Source organism: Neovison vison, chromosome 2 (genome assembly GCF_020171115.1).
Source record: "Neovison vison isolate M4711 chromosome 2, ASM_NN_V1, whole genome shotgun sequence".
Taxonomy (NCBI): domain Eukaryota; kingdom Metazoa; phylum Chordata; class Mammalia; order Carnivora; family Mustelidae; genus Neogale; species Neogale vison.
Window position 1 is genome coordinate 224,351,610 of NC_058092.1, and position 19,203 is coordinate 224,370,812.

The following is a 19,203-nucleotide window of genomic DNA, read 5'->3' on the forward strand; positions in this document are numbered from 1 at the left end:
GGTATGTGAATTGTATCTCAATAAACCTGTTAAAAAAAATTTTTTTTTAAATAGCAGTCTATCTTAGGGTGCTTTTAAGAAAGTGCTGGGGGCAGTGCATGGCATAGAGGGAAGACCCAGTCAGTGCTGCCCTCACCTGAACTCTGGGATAAGGCAGCTTCAGGTACCAGGGTTTCTGGCTGGATCCTGGACTAGATTGTGGCCCCCAAGGGCTGGGACCAAGGCTCTTCAGTATCCCTCACTGGTCCAGTAGCCCCTCCTCTCCTGGGGCTCCGTTCCCGTTGCTGAGTTAGACTCCTCCAATAGTACACAGACTTCTGTGCAAGGCCTGTTTGTCAACTTTGTGCCCACTGGGGGGGCGGGGGAGTGTACTTCCTGCTGCAGAGGAGAGCTGCCTCTGGCTGGGACCCTCTCCTGAGTTGTTTTCGTGCATGGGCTAAGAAGAGCAGCAGCCTGATGTACTCTGAAGTTGTCTCTGCCTCCACTCTGCTTCAGGAGGGCGCCCCTCTGGGGACCGGAGGGCAGGGAGGCCGGTTGTCAGCCACTGTATTCCACTCTCCCCTAGTGATGCAGTGCTCGGCGGCAGTGGACCTCCTGTTTCTGATAGACGGATCGCACAGTGTCGGGAAGGGGAGCTTTGAGAGGTCTAAGCACTTTGCCATCACGGTCTGTGACGCTCTGGACATCAACCCTGAGAGGGTGAGTGCAAGCCTTATCATCCTTGCATTTGGGCATCTTGGGTTGCAAGCGACAGAAATCCAGTTCTAAGCAGAAGAGGACATTCACGGGTGCCTGGGTGGCCTAGTGGGTTACGCATCTGACTCTTTTTTTTTTTTTAAAGATTTTATTAATTTGACAGAGAGATCACAAGTAGGTAGAGCAGCAGGCAGAGAGAGAGAGAGAGGAGGAAGCAAGCTCCCTGCTGAGCAGAAAGCCCGATGCGGGGCTCGATGCCAGGACCCTGAGATCATGACCTGAGCCAAAGGCAGAGGCTTAACCCACTGAGCCACCCAGGTGCCCCCCCGCATCCGACTCTTAATAGGTGCTTGGGTTGTGGTCTTCTGTGGTGTCAGGGTTAGGGAGCGAGCCCGTCTCGAGGGCTGGGCAGTCTCTCTCTCCCTCTGCCCCTTCCCCGGCTCATGTGGGCACATGCTATCTCTCTCTCTTCCAAATAAATAAGTAAATAAGTTTTTAAAGCAAATAGAAGAAGAAGAGGACATTTTGCTGGCTTGTAAACAGGAACACCAAGGGGGTAGTCCTGGTTCTAGACATGGTAGGGTCTGAAGCCTCATTCTGTCCCTTTTTCTCCTCAGTTTTGCATTCCTTGTTTGGCTTCCTTCCCACGCAGCCTCTCCTTACACAGCGCATTTGCCCTGTACTGCCTTTCAAGCAACTGATCCCAGTAAAAGGAAAATGGATTTCTTTCCCTGCGCCGGCAGCAGACGGTCCCAGAGAGGGCTGCTATTGGCCAAGGCATAGGTCACATGACAGTCCCTTGCCCAATCCTAGTAGTCAGGGGGGAAAGATGCTCTGGCCCCGTGAGTCACGGGCTGACCCACCTTCTTGATTCCCCACTGGGAAGAGGAGCTTATGGCGGAGTGGGAAAGGGAAAGCACACCCAGGCAGACAAAAACTCTCCCTCTGAAAGGTAGAGCCCCTGTATGAAGTGGGGCTCCTACCCCACACATTCACTTGAGACGAGCTACTCCTGCCAGAGTGAATCTAGCCAGTTTGTTCATCTCACGCTCTCCCTGGCTCCGGAGAGCTGCTCTCAAGCAGCAGCAGACTGTGCTAACTGTGGCTCCTGCTGCTGAAAGGGGCATCTTGGGACAGCCCAATAGAAAAATGGACAATGAACACAGTTCCCAGAAATTGAAACACAAGTAGCCCTTAGACGCAGGAAAAGATGCCCAGCCTCACTCACTGCAACAACACAACTCCCACCAAAATACCATTTTCACTTATTTTTTTTTTTTTAAGATTTTATTTATTTATTTGACAGAGAGAAATCACAAGTAGACAGAGAGAAATCACAAGTAGATGGAGAGGCAGGCAGAGAGAGAGAGGGAAGCAGGCTCCCTGCTGAGCAGAGAGCCCGATGCGGGACTCGATCCCAGGACCCTGAGATCATGACCTGAGCCGAAGGCAGCGGCTTAACCCACTGAGCCACCCAGGCGCCCCCATTTTCACTTTCTGGATTAGCAAAATCCCCGTTTGGTGACCTGCCCCGTTGGCAGATGTGTAGAAGTGGGTTCACGCCGGCGCTGGGAGTATAACCTGGTGCGACCTCTAGGGAGGCAGTCTGGCAGCGTCCATTGGAATTACAAAGGCGTGGACCCTGTGGCTCAAGAATTCCACCCCATGGAATGTGTTCTACAGATACTCCCACAGATGCAAAGTGTTGGACAGTTATTCCTTGCAGAGTTGTTTGTTTATGATTATAAAACCTTTCAGGTCATGCAAACGCCCACTCACAGGTGACAGGTGAATTCCTTAGGGTACATTCATAAGGGAAACATTGGGCCGCGGTAGAAAGTGAATGGGGACGCTCTCTTAGGTGGGGGGGCACCAACCCAGATGAGACTAAAAAGTAGGAGGCAAATGGCATATGTAATGTGAGACTTTTTATGAAAAAGGGAGGAGAAAGTCTCTGTTGGTACTTGGAGAGATCTGTGAAGACGGTGAGAACAGTGGTTCACTGTTGAGCAGATGGGGTGCAGATCCAGTGGGGGGACTCAACCGTTTTACTTTTTTTTAAATACTTGATGGATTTTGAGCCGTGTGAACCTACTCCAAAGTCAAAATTTAAGAAGGGTGTTTGGATCTGAAAAGCCATTCTTAACTTGAATTACAGACTACTTGCAAACAGGTTGCAGAAGGAAGTGGTTTTCCAAGGCGACATTCCATGGTTAATCCCAGAAAAACCTCTAGGACGAAGAGCAAAAGTGGCTTTTAATGAAAGCCAGATTTTCTCCAGAATGGCAGGTAGTTTGGGGAGAGTGAGCCCATCACCCTGGACTGCCCGCCATCTGGCATGGCCGTCTGAAGACACCAGAGCGGATTCTAGTCCAGCTGGGCTTGGGCAGCCTGGAAGTTCCAACCGTGAAGCCATCGCAGGTCCTCAGAGGACCAGGGCCACGGACTGCTGAAGCCCCATCTTCTTCTGCACCGTGTCCTGCTTTCCAAAGGAGGCGATTCCCCCCATGAAGTTTCAGTAGTTATTTGTGGAGGAAGAGCCATAAAAACCAAATGCTTGATGTCGGCAGTGATGTAGTGTGTGTCCTGAAATGGGAGGCCTGGAGGCCCCAGAGGATGGTAGGTTGGGAGAGAAGAGCTGTGTGGAGTATAGGTGAACATTTTACTGATGAAGAAACAGGCTCAGAGAGGCTAAGTAACTGCCTGGGGTCACACAGTAATCAGAGGAAACAGCTAAGTGTGGAAGAACTGAGGCTCTTGACTCTGAGCTCAGAACTTGCTCCGTTAGGTCCTTTGTCCCTCCCAGTGGGTAGCCCCTGGATCAAGATGAGGTGACACCAAGAAGTCATACCCTATTGCATGGCAAATGGATAGCTGGTATAGTGGCACTGTGTGTGTGTGTGTGTGTGTGTGTGTGTGTAAGGGGTGGGCACTGATGGAATTCAGCGTCCTCCAACAGGGTAAGAAAACCACCACAAAAGACTTCATGGTTGGTGTGCACCGGTGCAGCTGTGTCAACCACAGTTCCCCAGAACTCGGGGAACTAAAGCTTGGTGTTGCCAGACCACATTTAAAATGTGGCATTATTTCCGGAGGCTGATTCTTAGGCTAGAAATGGGCAAACCACTCAGTACCCATCAGAAGGAGCCAGAACAGTGAGAGCCCTGGAAACTTCCATAGATGAAGGAAGCCGATGATGACGTTCAGGCGAAAGAGGGTGCATAGTGGCTCTATTTCATTCAGACAGAATCTGGGCATTCAGAGAGTTCTCTTGGGGCTGGACCTGAGAAAAATTTTCTCCAGCAAGATTTCGTTGAGCAAAGGGTTTGGGGGGCGGGCGGCTCTGTTTGAGTGAGCTAGTGAGCTGCTGGACCTTGAGCTTGAACCACTCCGACTTGCTGGAATGCTAGCAAAGGGTGTTTGCAGGAGAGCCTTTAAAGATGGTTTGATCCGATTCGTGCTTGAGGCTTTCTGCATTTCCTGCTACATTTCTGTGCCTCCTTATACCTCCATGCACAAGGGATCTGCGCCTTTTTTCCCTTTCTAATATTTAGTTTTCAAGGTGCTGTAAGGTAAGGCTTGTTATGGATGTTGTGTTGTGGAGGTGGATGGAAGGTGTTTGAAGTCTTCCTCCCAGTGATTAAAAGCTGAGAAGTTTGCTTCCTGGCTCCAGTACAGTGACTGCAGCAGAGTGATTACAGAGCGCGGGAAATCCGGGCAGGCTTGCCCTTGAGCATACAGTCAACTGAAGATAAAAGGAAACTGCTTTGCTCCCAAACCACCAATTACATTAAATGTCTTAACCACTGACTCAAGTTATTTCTATCTTGTTTTGTTTTGAAGTTGTATCCTTCCTGTTTAATTCAAGTAAATACACCCAGCTGCTGGTCTCCAGAGAGTTTTTTTAACTAAATAGTCCATTCACATGGTTCAATTAAAACGCAGTCAATGCCTAGTGTCCCTCCTACTCATATTTTCCATCTGCCCAGTTTTCCTACCTGCTTGCTTTTTTTTAAAAGAAGATTGATTGATTGATTGATTTGAGAGAGAACATGTGTGTAGGCATGGTTGGGAGGGGCAGAGGGAGAGAGAGAATCTCAAGCAGACTCCATGCTGAGTGTGCTGCCCGACGCTGGGCCCGATCCCACAACCCTGAGATCACGACCAGAGCTGAAACCAAGAGTCGGACATGTAACCGACTGTGCCCCCCAGGCGCCTGTCCCTATCAGCTTTCTTGAGCATCCTTCCAGAATCACTTCTTCAAACACAAGCAGTATGAAGTGTACCATGCTATATTCACTGTTCTATCCCTTACCTTTTTCTCTTCACGGTATCTTGGAAGTCTTTCCATATCTAAGTATATAAGTAACATAGGCATTAATATAGATCTATATTATTGTTTACAGCTTATTAACATTCTGTCATAAGGATTTCCCTGAGGTTTAATGAACCAATCCCCTACTGATGGACATTTGATATTACAAATACATGGTGAGCCTGTAAATCCATTATTTCACACATAAGTATATCTGCAGGATGAATTCCAAGTAGCCCTATGTAATTGTAACTTTGTAACTTTTTTTTAAAGATTATCTATTTGAGAGAGAGGGAATGAGTGAGAGAGAGCCCGAGTGGGGCAAGGGGCAGAGGGAGAAGCAGACTTCCCACTGAGCAGGGAGCCTGTTGCTGGGCTGTGTCCCAGGACCCTGGGATCATGACCTGAGCCAAAGTCATGATGACTTGACCTGAGCTTATCTGACTGAGCCACCCAGACTTCCCTGCAGCTGTAACTTCCAATAAATATTGACAAATTGCCCTCCATAGACGCAGTAACATTTATGTTCTTACCAGCAATGTTTGAGAACTTGCTAGTTTCCTTTGCAAACATTGTATTTAGCTTTTTGCAACATCTCCATGTGGTACAGTTAAGCATCTTCTCTCATACTAAAGAGACATTCATGTTTCCTGTGCAATCCCTGTTCATATACTTTGCCCATTTCTTCTAATGTGTTGTTGGTCTTTAACATATCAATTCCTAGGCACTTTTTACATATTGGGAGAACTAACCCTGTGCCTCTGACTTGAGTTGCAAACTAATTTTCCATTTGTCTTCATTTTTTATTGCATGATGGCATGTTTTGCCCTGCAGAACTTTTCCTTATGCAGTCAGATTTATCAGCCTTTTCCTTTATGGCTTCTGGATTTCAAGGCATAGGAAGGTCTTTTTTCACTTTGAAGTTATGAAGAAATTCTCTCTAGTTTCCTTCCAGAACTTTCACAGTTACATTTTTTCACATGTAGATCCTGACTCCGTTCGTGACTGATGCTCTGTTTTGTCGGTGGCTGTTCAGTTGTCCCAGTTTCGCTGGACCATCTCTTCCCCACTAGTTGGAGATGGCGCTTGAACCCAAGCTAATTTCAAGGGAGATTTCCAAACGGTTTTGTTCCTCAGAATCTCCTGAGCTTCTCTGCTGCTGTTTTCCAGCGTCCACCTCCCACACACGCCCACCCAAGACTTAAATTTCTTCCTCCCGAAGATGCTTATGAGTGCTTCCATAGAACTCCCTGTTGAACCAAGATCCTTTGGGCTGTGCTTGCCAGGAGCAGGTGCAGCTGGCCTGCTGGGGCGGAATGCTTTGATGGTCCCCAAAGCACCAGGCCTGCTCCGGGATTGGCGGGGCAGGAATTCAGGTAGTAGGTAAAGGGCAGCCTGGTTGCTTAAATATGAATCATACGGCCTGTTTGCAATCTTGGCCAGAACTGGGGACAGGTGATAGAGTAGTAGCTGAGAATGCAGTTTCTTGAGGGGCTTTGGAGAGCCAGTGACTGGGTTCAGGGCGTGGGCCCTCGAGAGGAGGCCTAACGCGTATAACCTTTTTTGCTCAAGACTGGCTGGCGTCCTCAGAGCCCAGAAAGTGACTTTATTCAGTTTTCCTTCTCTGGTTTTGGAAGGCATTGGCATTTCTCCAGAGGCCTCCGGAGCGAGGCTGCAGAGTCCGTCTGGCATCACCCATGACTCTGGCTCCTTCGCCTGTGGGGTCACTTCAGCTTCAGTGTTGTTTGTCCGCCAGGGTGACTCCGTTCTGAGAGCTGGCCTTTCTCCAGTGTGGCGACTGCCCTCTGCCCATCCCCCCACCCCAAGGATGCATGTGTGGTGGCTGTGGCACCCCGGGTACATTCTGCTACAAGCCTGTACTGGCTGAGAGGGCAAGCCTGGTGGCTGAGACTTAGTGAGGGCTGGAGGCACATTAGGAGGGTCCAACGGCCCAGTGTCCCTTCTCACTAGCCCTGGGCCAGACCCGTGTCCTCTCTGCAGTTCAGTTCCTCCAGCAGCCACCTGAGTATTGATGGCATCTGTGTGGGTTCAATGAAATAACGTGAGATTGCTGAAAACAGTGCCTGCTCCTGGGAGGCCTTTGGACATGTGACCAGAGACCCTGCCCTAGAGATGCTGACAGCCCAGGCCGGAGGGTTGCCGGAACGTGGGCTGAGAAGTTTGAACTGATGGTTGTCTGTATGGCACACGCGCCGACTCCCTGTTTCCTTCCAGATGCTCCTCCTGGTCTTCGGAACCTTCTTTTAGGGACATTGGAGAAAGCCCTGGCACTGGTAGTTGTTGAGTGGGCGGGAGGCAGGGTCATTCACCTTTCTGGTCCCTTCTTTTCCCTTACGAATGTTTGTGACTTGACCTTGTTCTCAGACCCCTGGGCCCTCTGTCTTCTACCGCAGGTCAGAGTGGGGACAATGCAGTTCAGTTCCGCTCCGCGTCTGGAATTCCCCTTGGATGCCCTTTCATCGCAACAGGAAGTGAAGGCAAAGATCAAGAGGATGGTCTTCAAGTATGTATGATGAGATGCCGCCGGGGTTAGGATGCAGCCAGCCGCCCTTAAAATCGCTCCCTCGAAGGGTGTGATTGGCCCAAGAGCGGGCTGTGGTTTGGCTTCCAGAACCAGCGATGCACAGTCCGTAATGAGAATTCCCCTCTCAGGACTGCTCCTCATTATTACGTAACAGCGTCCTGGGTGGGAGCTTAAAAGTGCAAGGTAAAAAAGGAAGTCTTTTTGTTCCTGTTGTGTGGAATAGTCCGTTAACCTGGGACTCAGGAGCTGGTGAAGGTCGAGGCGGGTCAGGAGCGTAGGTGGTGGGAAGAACACTGGCTCTTTCTGCCAGTTCTTTCCCCGGGCACCACTGTCAGCTGGGAAGGTTCACCATACTTCTTGGAGCCTCGTTTTTTTGTCTTCTAGAAAGAGTTGGTGTCTCTCTGTCATTAGAATGCTTTAAAAAGGGACGCCTGGGTGGCTCAGTTGGTTAAGCAGCTGCCTTTGGCTCAGGTCATGATCCCAGCGTCCTGGGATCGAGTCCCACATCGGGCTCCTTGCTCGGCAGGGAGCCTGCTTCTCCCTCTGTCTCTGCCTGCCATTCTGTCTGCCTGTGCTCGCTCTCTCTCCCTCTCTCTCTCTGACAAATAAATAAATAAAATCTTTAAAAAAAAAAAAAGAATGCTTTAGAAATTTCTGAATAGCTATTTATGTTGCTTGTCCTCCAGTGTGACTCTGGTTTTGAGAGCTCATACACACTCACGCCCCATAAATTATGTATGTAGTGGGGTCGTAACATTATCCACGATGCGAGTCACTGATGTGTGTATATGCAAATATGCATATGTAAATACACATCTATCTGGTGTATGTTTTATATACATGTATATTATATACACACATCTAGCCCTATGTGTATGAAAGTGTGTTGTAACTCATGCTACACACACGCATTCACAAACCCACACCAAAGAATGCCTTTCCTTCCTCTCTGGATCCTCTGTGATATCTGCTGCCCCTTGGGGCGTGTGCCCACTGGAGTGCCACACAGTGACAGCCGAGGTCCCAGCCCTTTATAACCCGCCACCAACGGCAGTTGCAGAAGCCCTAGACTCCGTGGCCCTTTCCCCAGTCATGGGCCTCTGTACATCTGCCAGTGCCCTCAAGAAGCCTGCACCCTCACACTGGGCATGGCAGGAGCAATGGGGGCCCTATAGGCCCCAGGAACCCCCAGTGACTTCATCCCAGGTTATTTACCCCAGCCCAGGGGTGTCCTGAACGGAATGAGAGGCAAGTGAAATGCAAAGAAATACAAGGGAAAGGAAAAGAGCACATTGAAATGTTTGTTAAAAACAACATTAGTGTGCCCTGGTCTTTCCTAGTTCCCTTGGAGCCTTCTATCCTTGAGGTCTCCAAGAATGGTTTCTTGTAGAGAAGCAGTCCTGAGCTCTGATACCTGGCACAGCCCCTGTTAAAGTGAGGTCTTTGGCCAGGGAGTGTCTCAAAATGCATGTGCCTTGGTTTCCTCCCAGACCTACTGGTTCCCTCTCCGGGCTTAGGATACTTGGATACTAGATACTTAGGATCTGTCCCTTTTAAGGATCTCTCCCACTACCCCGTGCCCTGTGATTATTATGCACATTAGCCTTTTAAAAACACCTTATTGACATTTAATTTAAATACCATAAAGTCCACACACTTAATATGGACAATTCAGTGATTTTGAGGGTATTTTCCAGATTACACAACCATTGCTATAATCTAATTTTAGACTATTTTTATCATCCCAACAAGAAAACTTATAAACAGACATTTCTCCGGAGAAGATATGTAAATGATTATTAAGCACTTGAGAAGATGCTCAGTGTCCTTAGCCATTAAGGAAATGTGATCCAAAACTGTAACGAACCACCACCTCACACCCATTCGCGAGGCTAAGATAAATGGCAGACAGTAGCAAGTGTTGGCAGGAACATGGAGAAACTGGAACCCTCATCCACCGCTGGTAGGGTTGTAAAATGGTGCAGCAGCTTTGGAACGAGTCTGGCCGGTAAACACAGATTTACCATATGACCCAACGACTCTATTCCCAACAAACTGAAAATGTATGACCCTAGAAAAACTTGCGTACTCATGTTCAGAGTATCATTGTTCAGAATTGCCAAAAAATGGAAACAACACAAATGTCTAGTGAATGAACAGATAAACCAAATGTGGTATACCAAACAATGGAATATATTATTCAGCCGTAAAAAGGAAGGAGGTCGTGATTCATGCTCCAGCATGAGTAGGGTTGCGAATAGGGTTGAGAACCTTAAGAATAGGGTTCTCATTTATATGGAATGTCTGGAACAGAAGCAGAGACAGAAGCAGATTAGTCACTACCAGAGGTGGCGAGGAGTGGGGATAAGGAATGATTACTAACGGTTGTAGGGCTGCTTTTGGGGGTGATGAAATGTTTTGGACTTAGTGGGGATGTTTGCCCAACTCTGTGAATATACTAAAAAAATGGGGAATTATATACTTTTAAAAGGGTGAATTTTATGGGATTTGAAGTATATCATGACTGATATAACATTTTATTACAAAAACATCTTTGTAGCCTTCTATGCATGCTAACATCAGCAGAAGAAGAAGTAACCTGTTACTTTAAGTTTAGAACTGAAAGTCAATAATTGGGTGACTCTGATTCCATCATCTGGCCCTGCTCTATTCTGAAATCTAAGCAAATTGCAGCAAATTGGTTCAAAAAGGTACTTAAGAGATCATCCAGGATCTATTCCGGCCTGTTATTTTATGGGAGAATGCTGAGGCTGAGAAGGAGCAGTGGCTTGGCGAGGACCACGGAAGCCTGTGGCTCATCCAGTAGATGCCACCCAGCTGTCCTTTTCCACCTCTTTCCAACCCCCCCCCAAGAGTTGGTTGACTGTCTTCTCATCTGTGTTGAAAGTCATAATGAAGGGTTTGAGAGTATTATTCACAACATAGGAAGTCCAGAGACTCAGTAAGAAGGTGCCACGTGAGGACAGGAGGGATGGAGAAAGAAGCTTCTCCATGTGTCTGAACAAGGTCAGCTCTTCTTGCACGGCTGTGTGTCGTTAGTGCTCGTGTGTCCTAGGATGACTATAAGAGGTAGCAAACAAGGCAAGGAGGCAGTAACTAATTTTTTGGCCACAGTTGCAGGGCCGCTGAGGACACTAAACATTAAGATGTTGTTATTAATCAGTACAGAGGAATGTTGACCAAGTGGGAGTGATGACCTCCCTGCGACTCTACCCTTTTTCTGCAGTGAAATTTTAAAGGCTGGACTGATTGAGACAGCTCTACCCAACCCTCCCCCACTCAATACTTGCCTTTTTAGACCACAGCGATCCCCTGAAGTGTGTTTTGAGGTGGCTAAGGAACCGTCCTGATGATCCTTTATCGCTCCTTTGCAATAAGAAGTTTAAAAATACTGCAATCAAATCTTCCAGTTTTGCACCCTGTGATAACATAAAATCAGATAGAGCATGGCCAGCCAGATCCGCTCCGAATGTCCAGAGCTCCTGGCCAGCTGGCTGTGTAACCTCCCTCAGTCATTTCCCTAATCTCCCAGGAACGCAGCTCTGATTTTCTGGGACTGCATTTTTTTTTTTTTTTGTGGACCCCATCTGTAGCTTTATCAGTGTTTTACTGTATTTAGAGAGCTCTACAAAAATAGCACCTCTTTACCTTAGCATGGAGCCTTTTGTAGCTGTCTGTGGCGTCTTTCAAGCCACATTAACGGTCAAGCACAGCTTTTAAAGGAGTTGCAATTACAAGGCAATTTGTTCTTTTTCAACTTACTATTTGGTGTTTTTGGATATAGTTGCATTATTTTTCATGTTGATCCTTTTTAATGGTTATATAATAATCCAATGAATTAAACTATCATAGTATATTAAGTCCTTCCTCTAAAAGGATACATATACATTGCTTCTGAGCAATATCTTTGTCTATTGATTAAAGAAAGAGAAAAAAAATACCTGTAATCAAACCCCTCTACCTACAGTGAGTTTTCTGATGAATTATTTCTCAGAATCTGTTCCATGGATTACTTGCATCCATGTGATCACTGGGGCAGAGGAAGCCAATTTAAAACACAGATTCTCAGCCTGGTCACACACCTACCACCAGTCTGGAGTCTCTGATGATAGGATCTGAGAATTTCCATTATTCTGCCTCCCAAGGGATTTTTTTTTTTAAGATTGTATTTATTTACAGGCAAAGAGGCAGGCAGAGAGAGGGCAGGGTCGGGGGTGGGGAAGTGAGCTCGGGGCTCCATCCCAGGACCCTGGCTGGGATCATGACCTGAGCCGAAGGCAGAGGCTTTAACCCACTGAGCCACCCAGGTGCCCCGTCCCAAGGAATTTTTAAGCTCATTGGAATTTGAGACTAACTCAAAAGATAAACTTCTTGGAATAGGATTGCTAGTTAATTTATCATGGTAACTACCACTAATGGAACACTCACTAGCTACTAGGAGGTACTGGGTGTAGCATTTAATCCTTAATATTGTTACTGTCCCTACTTTAACAGGGAAGGAAACTGAGTCTCAGGTTAAGTAACTTAAGTAACTTTCTAGTTTACTTGGCTAATAAATTTCAGATCAAATATTTGAGTCCCACCAGCTCTAGAGCCCGTGTTTTATTTTTATTAACATATAATGTATTATTTGCCCCAGGGGTACAGGTCTGTGAATCATCAGGCTTACACATTTCACAGCACTCACCATAGCACATACGCTCCCCCATGTCCATAACCCAACCACCCTATCCCTACCCCCCCCTCCCCCAGCAACCCTCAGTTTAAGAGTCTCTTATGGTTTGTCTCCCTCCTGATCCCATCTTGTTTCATTTTTTCCTTGCCTACCCCCAAAAACCCCCCTTCCCTGCCTCTCAAATTCCTCATATCAGGGATAATTGTCTTTCTCCGGTTGACTTCTTTCACTCAGCATAATACCCTCTAGTTCCATCCACGTCATTGCAAATGGCAAGATTGTATTTCTTTGATGGCTGCATAGTATTCCACTGTATGTTATACCACATCTTCTTTTTCCGTTCATCTGTTGATGGATATCTAGGTTCTTTCCATAGTATGGCTATTGTAGACATTGCTGCTATAAACATTCAGATGCATGTGCTCCTTGGGATCAATACATTTGTATCTTTAGAGTAAATACCCAGTAGGCGATTGCTGGGTAGTGGGGTAGCTCTATTTTCAACTTTTTGAGGAGTCCTCATGCTGTTTTCCAGAGTGGCTGCACCAACTTGCATTCCCACCAGCAGTGTAGGAGGGTTCCCCTTTCTCCACATCCTCGCCAGCATCTGTCATTTCCTGACTTTTTAATTTTAGCCATTCTCACTGGTGTGAGGTGGTATCTCACTGTGGTATTGATTTGTATTTCCCTAATGCTGAGTGATGTGGAGCACATTTTCATGTGTCTGTTGTAGAGCCCATGTTCTTAACCCACATGAGTGGCAAAATGTTTAGAATCTGGAACCACACCCCACCCCTGTCAGGAAAAGTCCGTGCCCTTCAGTCACAACTTCCCGAGACAGTAGTCAGCCTGTGAGCCTTCGCTTCCGGTCTGGTTTAGTCTCACCAAGAGGAATTGGAAAAATTCTGGAGAGACTCTGGCCTGGGACCTCCGTTGTCTGGAGCCAGCCCTGAGCTCAGAACAGACTCAGTTAGAAATGCTGCACAGGAACGCAGAGGTGGCAGGACTTTTCCTCGCTTCCCAGAGTTCAGATGTCTTTAGGAATCTCACCTGACCTTGGAGAGTTCCGGGTGGCGGGGAGGCAGGTTAGGGAGCAGAAGTGGAGGGGGCGGGCTTCATGGCTATTCATATGCTGAGTGATACGAAGGGCAGACGCTTCCCCCAGGCCAGGGTAGTGGGAAGCCTGAGCTCCCACGTCTTTGACATTTGAGTTCTCTCTAACCACAGCTAGGAGGCTTGGGGGCACACTGCCAGGAGCGTGAAGGCCCAGGGAGCTCTGTGGCATGGGGGCACCTTGGCTTTTGGTAAACAGAGAGCATTGGGACATTTAGGTAGAACAGCCTAGAGCAAGGGTCAGCAGACTTTTTCAGTGAAGAGCCATAGAGGAAATACTTCAGGCTTGGCCTGCCATCATTTATGTATTGCATAGATAATATATAAATGAAGTCATTTATGTATTGCATAGATAATACATTAATGAAGTCATTTATGTATTGCATAGATAATACATAAATGAAGGGGCATGTCTGTTTCCCAGTAAAATTTTATCTGTAAAACTTGGCAGACTAGATTTGGCCCACAGGTTGTAATTTGTCAACCCCTGGCGAGAGAAAGACCACTGGCTTTGGAATCAGTCTGACTCTTTAACCTCCAGCTAGCTGGATCAGAGGCAGATGACTTGAATGGCTGTATAATGTTATGGCTAAGAACTCAGGTTCTGGAGGTGGAGGGTCCAGGGTTCAAGTCCTGCAAGTTCATGAGCTTTGTGACCTTTAATAAGGCCTTTCCCTGAACTTCTGTATCTCAGGGAGCTTTGGTGAGAATTATCGGAGCTTAGCATCTGCCCCCTACACACACACACAGCCATGCCTGCCTCATGAGAAGTGCTCTGGAAATATTAGCAGTTAGCATTACTGTTCTTTGGGCTGGAGTTTCCTTGTCTGTTAAATGAGGGTACTAGTAGCACATTTTACCACAGTTGGAGAATTACTTCAGTAAGAGGAGTAAGTGAGATACTTGGCCTGAAGGAGAAACTTGGTGCTAGTATTGTCTTTTAGAAACAGGGAACAGTTTGTCCGTCCAGGGACCTTAGAGGAAGGCTCTTCACAGACACACGGGCTTTGGTAAAGGTAGTAGGTCTTCTCGGAAATCGAAGAATTACTCAGCTCAGCCCTGTTCTTTTCACTCTGGCTGCTAGGAAGCTAAGTAATCTTTTCCAATCTTTCTTTCATTAGCTTTCTTCACTTCTCAACTGTATCAGTCTGCTCTTCATTTTGTTTCATTAAAAACTCACTTCATCTCTCCAATCATCTCGCGTTGGTTGTCTTCAGTGTCTTGTAGGCAGACCAGCAGAGTGTGAGGAGGGTTGGGGGCACTTGGTGTGCTCTCTTCCCCTTGGATAAGCCCTTTGCTCAGGCCAGGCTCTGCTCACCAGCCTCAGGACACAGCCGGTGGTGTTCTCCAGTGTCTTTGCTTATACACTTTCTCCGGATTGGAGTGGACCTTCCCCCTCCTAATCCATAGACCCACCAAGACCCCATCAGACACTTTCCCTGCTGGAGCCTGTTCCCAACTCCTCCCCTCAGTGAAGCCCCCCTCAGAACTCTTGTTCATTGTCATCCTTTCACTGGTAATTTTTATTTGCTGGCAGGTCCTCTTTCTTTGGCTAGATGGGCAGTTCGTTGCGGGCTGGGATCGTGTTATGCTTCCTGGTCTCCCTCTCACTATCTTGCATTTAGAGAGTCCATGGTAAACACCCGTGGGCTGAAAACTGGCATTCTAACTGATGCAGATGCTGATCTCTGGCATTCTAACTGATGCAGGTGCTGATCTCTGGTAGACAGACTCTTCCTTCTAGGAGCTCACCACTCTTGCTGACGTTTGCTAACTTTATGGAGCCCTGCAGAGAGAATTGCCCTTTAAGGGCGCACTTGTGACAGAAAGCAGTAAAAGTGAAGAACATTCTGGGCCTGGGCCATAAATCCTTCCAAGCACATTCCTTGCTCTTCCCTCATCTCTGCTGAATGGAGAGGACTTTGAGGATGGCGAGGAAGGGGGAACCACAAAATGCAAGGAGCCTGGATGGATCTCTAAGGAGCAACTTGGAGGAGAACAGAGCAGGACAGATGCCCAGGCAGGAGGACCACGTCAGGCTTACATGAGAACTGAGCATTTGCAGTGTTATGTTTAAAAAGTATACACACATTCACACACGTAGGCATTCACATACCTCCTGTCAGTTAGATGTTTGGACATTAGAAGAATCACCGTAGGGCCCTCTGCGAGGCAGACATCGCCTTCACTGACACCCAGTGTAGCTTGAGAATAACCAAGTACGCCAGATCTTTGCTCTGTGATCGGCTGTTCAGAATGACGGTCTCATGGTTTTTTCTGTGCGTACAGTGATCAACCTTGACCTCGTTTTCCATGTTGGATGTGTTTCCATTCACTGAAAGGTTTGGCCTAAAACCCACTGTAGGGAATCACCATGTTCTGCCCACTTGACTCTGAGAGCTGGCGGTTCTCCCCCCGAGGACGCCTGCGGGAGCCTCCTACTGTAAGATTTCATTCCAAGCTCAGTGGACAGTCCCTCAAACGGGGCTGGGACGAGGTGGGACCGCTGTGACGTCCCTGCCCTCCAGCTGTCCGTCAGTTCAGCCTTCCAGCACTCAACCCTGAGCTGGAATCGAGCCAGGAAGACCTGATCAGAGACATGACCCCCGCCCTCCACCTCCGACCTTCAGATCAAAACCCTGCCCTTCACCCTCACAGATGCACACGGTTTTCTTCAGCTCAGTGACCTGCTTACCCCCCGCACCCCCCACCCAAGGAGACGCTGAGCCATAGCAAGAAGGGGATGACACAGATGGGGGGAGATGGGAGGTGGGTGTTAGACACGCGCACGATGAGGGTTGTCAGCCCCTGAGCTGTCACTGGAGGCGGGAGAGCGCGATGGTCACCAACAACCGAGAAGCCCCTTGTTTCAGGGGGTCGTCCGGCCTCCTGTCCGTGGGTGACTGACTCGTCTTTGCTTTCTCCCCCTGTGTGAGCTCAGAGGAGGGCGCACAGAGACAGGCCTGGCCCTGAAATACCTTCTGCGCCAAGGCTTCCCCGGCGGCCGGAATGCCTCTGTGCCCCAGATCCTCGTGGTTGTCACTGACGGGCGGTCCCAAGGGCACGTGGCGCTGCCCGCCAAGCAGCTGAAGGAAAGAGGCATCACCATATTTGCCGTCGGGGTCCGGTTTCCGAGGTAAGAGCCCCCGGGATGCTGCGGAGTCACTTCACAGCCACGGGACGGGAGGGGGTTCGGCCAGACAGCCCTGGTCCTTCCTGGGCTCTGTCTTCTCCTCGCTCTGTATGTTGTGCCCGTGTAGGGAGCGCCAAGTCTGGGAGCGTGTGTGGCCTCTGATTTAGTCTGAGGACGGGGTTGTCAGTGCCGGAAACTTGAGTCTCAATTTTTTTTATTTTTTCATGTGTCAGTACTTTTAATGTTGTGTGCATCAAATTATAGTCAAAAGATGACTATAAACAACACGTAGCACCTCTGTTTTCATGAACAACACAACAGACGACAGTAAAATGAGTTTATATTCCACCATCAAGTGTGGCTGTCCCATTCGTTCACTTTGTGATGGATCATTAAGAATATCTTCAAACCCAATAGTCTCATTACCCCTCAAAATACCCAGTGAAAGGTTTGGCGCTCGAAAGAAATGGAAGATGCTGAACCAGCTGCGCTGCCTTGAATTCCGTTTGTAATGTGAGTGGAGCAGACAGACCCTGGATGTTTCTGAGTGTAGAAAAATTCATTTTATCTTGGTTGAGCTGAAAAATTTTTTCTGATAATTCAAGAGGATGACTGGGCAAATGTTCATTTTTCACATAAGGAAGGCCTTTGGAAGAAGATGATGACTTTCAAAACGTCCGCTGGCGGGGCCCCGAGTGGCTAAGTGGGTAAAGCCTCTGCCTTCAGCTCGGATCTCAGGGTCCTGGGATCGAGCCCTGCATTGGGCTCTCTGCTTAGCAGAGAGCCTGCTTCCTTCTCTCTCTCTGCCTGCCTCTCTGCCTACTTGTGATCTCTATCTGTCAAATGAATAAGTAAAATCTTTAAAAAAAAAAAAAAAAAAAAGGTCCACTTGCTGAAAGCCCAGTAACGGGAACGCTGTCCTGTAACCGAGACCCCAGCCCTCCGGCGCTCATCTTCGCTTGCTCTGCGAACAGCTTCTCGGCCCCGTCCCCACCAGCCGGCCCCGCCGCTCCTTGACTCTCAATTCTTTGGGGCGGAAATGGAAGTCACGGGCTCCCCTCATTGTACTGGGTGGGTCGGGGGGGTCCCTTGGGGCGAGCAGGAGCCATGAAGATCCTTTTCTGTCCTCCACATGCATCTGCTGCTCCCTCAGCCTGGTCCCCCGAGGGACCTGGACCCGTGGCTGCCCGCCGAGCCCAGCTGCACCCTGGAGAGAGCAGAGTCACGCTTCCAGTTTCCAGTTGAATGATCCAGGAAAGGCTTCTCATTAGCTTGAGTCACAGACCCCTTCCGGAGGCCGGGAGCGTGGGGTTCTGGGCCGGGCCGCTCCCCTTCCCAGATCCTGGCACGTGCTTTCCACGCGTCCTCACTGCTCTCAATCTTAAAATGAGAGGTGCCTTCATGGGCCCCTCATTGTCGGAGGTATTATCTGAAAAGACTCTGGTCCTGGTGCTGTGTCTGCACACAGAAACCTCTCTGTTAATTTTATTTATTTTTTTAAGATTTTATTTATTTATGTGACAGAGATCACAACTAGGTGGTCACAAAGAGGCAGGCAGAGAGAAAGGAAGGGAAGTAGACTCCCTGCTGGGCAGAGAGCCCAATGTGGGGCTCAATCCCAGGATCCTGAGATCATGACCTGAGCTGAAGGCAGAGGCTTTAACCCACTGAGCCACCCAGATGCCCCTCTCCATTAATTTTAGTACATTTTTTATTCTCAGTAAATACGCCAGACACTATTCTTGAGTTTTTAGGGATACAGAGACAATACCAGGTGCCTGCCTTCACGGAGTTCCCATTCTAGGAAAGGAACTAGATGATAAACAAGTGAGTGAATAAACAATGTCATTTCAGGTGGAAATAAAAGGCAAAGGAGTAAGAGTAAGGGAGAAGGTTAACAGACTGATGAGAATCAGGGAGCCCAGCTAGTTTAGAGAGGGGGGGTCTGTCAGGAGTTGACTTTGGAGGAGAAGCAAGCCTCCTAGACAGCAGGGAAAAGAACAGGGTAGGCAGGCGTGTGGCAAGCACAAAGGCCCTGAGGCAGTAGCTAGCTTAGTGTGTCCACCAGGGCGTGTCTGGAAGCCAGCAAACGAGGGGCGGATTACAAGAAATGGGGCAGAAGAGGTAGGTGGGAGTCAGGTCCAGAGCCTCTGTGGGTCATAGTCAAGACTTGGGACTTTATCGTGAGTAGGTTGGGAAGCCCTGGGAAGGCTCTGAGCAGGGAAACGGCAGGTGTTGGCTAACTTTTGTAGAAGATGACACCTGAAGATGCTCTACCTGACCGCCACGTAGAGCATAGATGGGCGGGCTGAGGTGGAAGGAGAAGCAATCCTGGGGGACATGGGGCACTGAGGCAGGCAGCCTTTGGAAGCTGTTCACACGAGCGGTAACTGGCCGTGTGTAATAAGGGGCGCTGTGAGCCCCTGACGAATGGTTGGACTGAGGGTCTGTTCTGAAGGCAGAGATGAGTGGCCGCCGAAGGGAACATGGAAGGATTTTGGCCGGAGCCCCTCAGGGAGAGGGAGTGCTGTCTCCTGAGATGGGGAAGCCTGGGGAAGAACCAGGGAAGCGGAGTCCTGTTCCAGATCAAGTCTGAGGGGCGGACGGGACGTCTGAGTAGGGAAGCTGAGTCAGCAGCTGCGTGTAGGAGCCCAGGGCTCAGGAGAGGCTGCACAGAGACCCTGCCCTCGGGGATGGCATTTGTC

The 19,203-nt window shown here is 48.6% G+C and overlaps 1 protein-coding gene across 3 annotated transcripts in view; it reads left to right on the plus strand.

Moving 5' to 3' along the window:
- VWA2 (von Willebrand factor A domain containing 2) overlaps positions 1-19,203 on the plus strand; it is a 47,612-nt gene that overhangs the window by 13,093 nt on the left and 15,316 nt on the right. For all 3 annotated transcript variants that reach the window (XM_044240580.1, XM_044240582.1, XM_044240581.1), the window contains exons 4-6: positions 566-699; positions 7,426-7,535; positions 16,307-16,501. In XM_044240580.1, the coding sequence (XP_044096515.1) occupies positions 566-699; positions 7,426-7,535; positions 16,307-16,501 (439 nt within the window). The remainder of the gene's footprint in view (positions 1-565; positions 700-7,425; positions 7,536-16,306; positions 16,502-19,203) is intronic.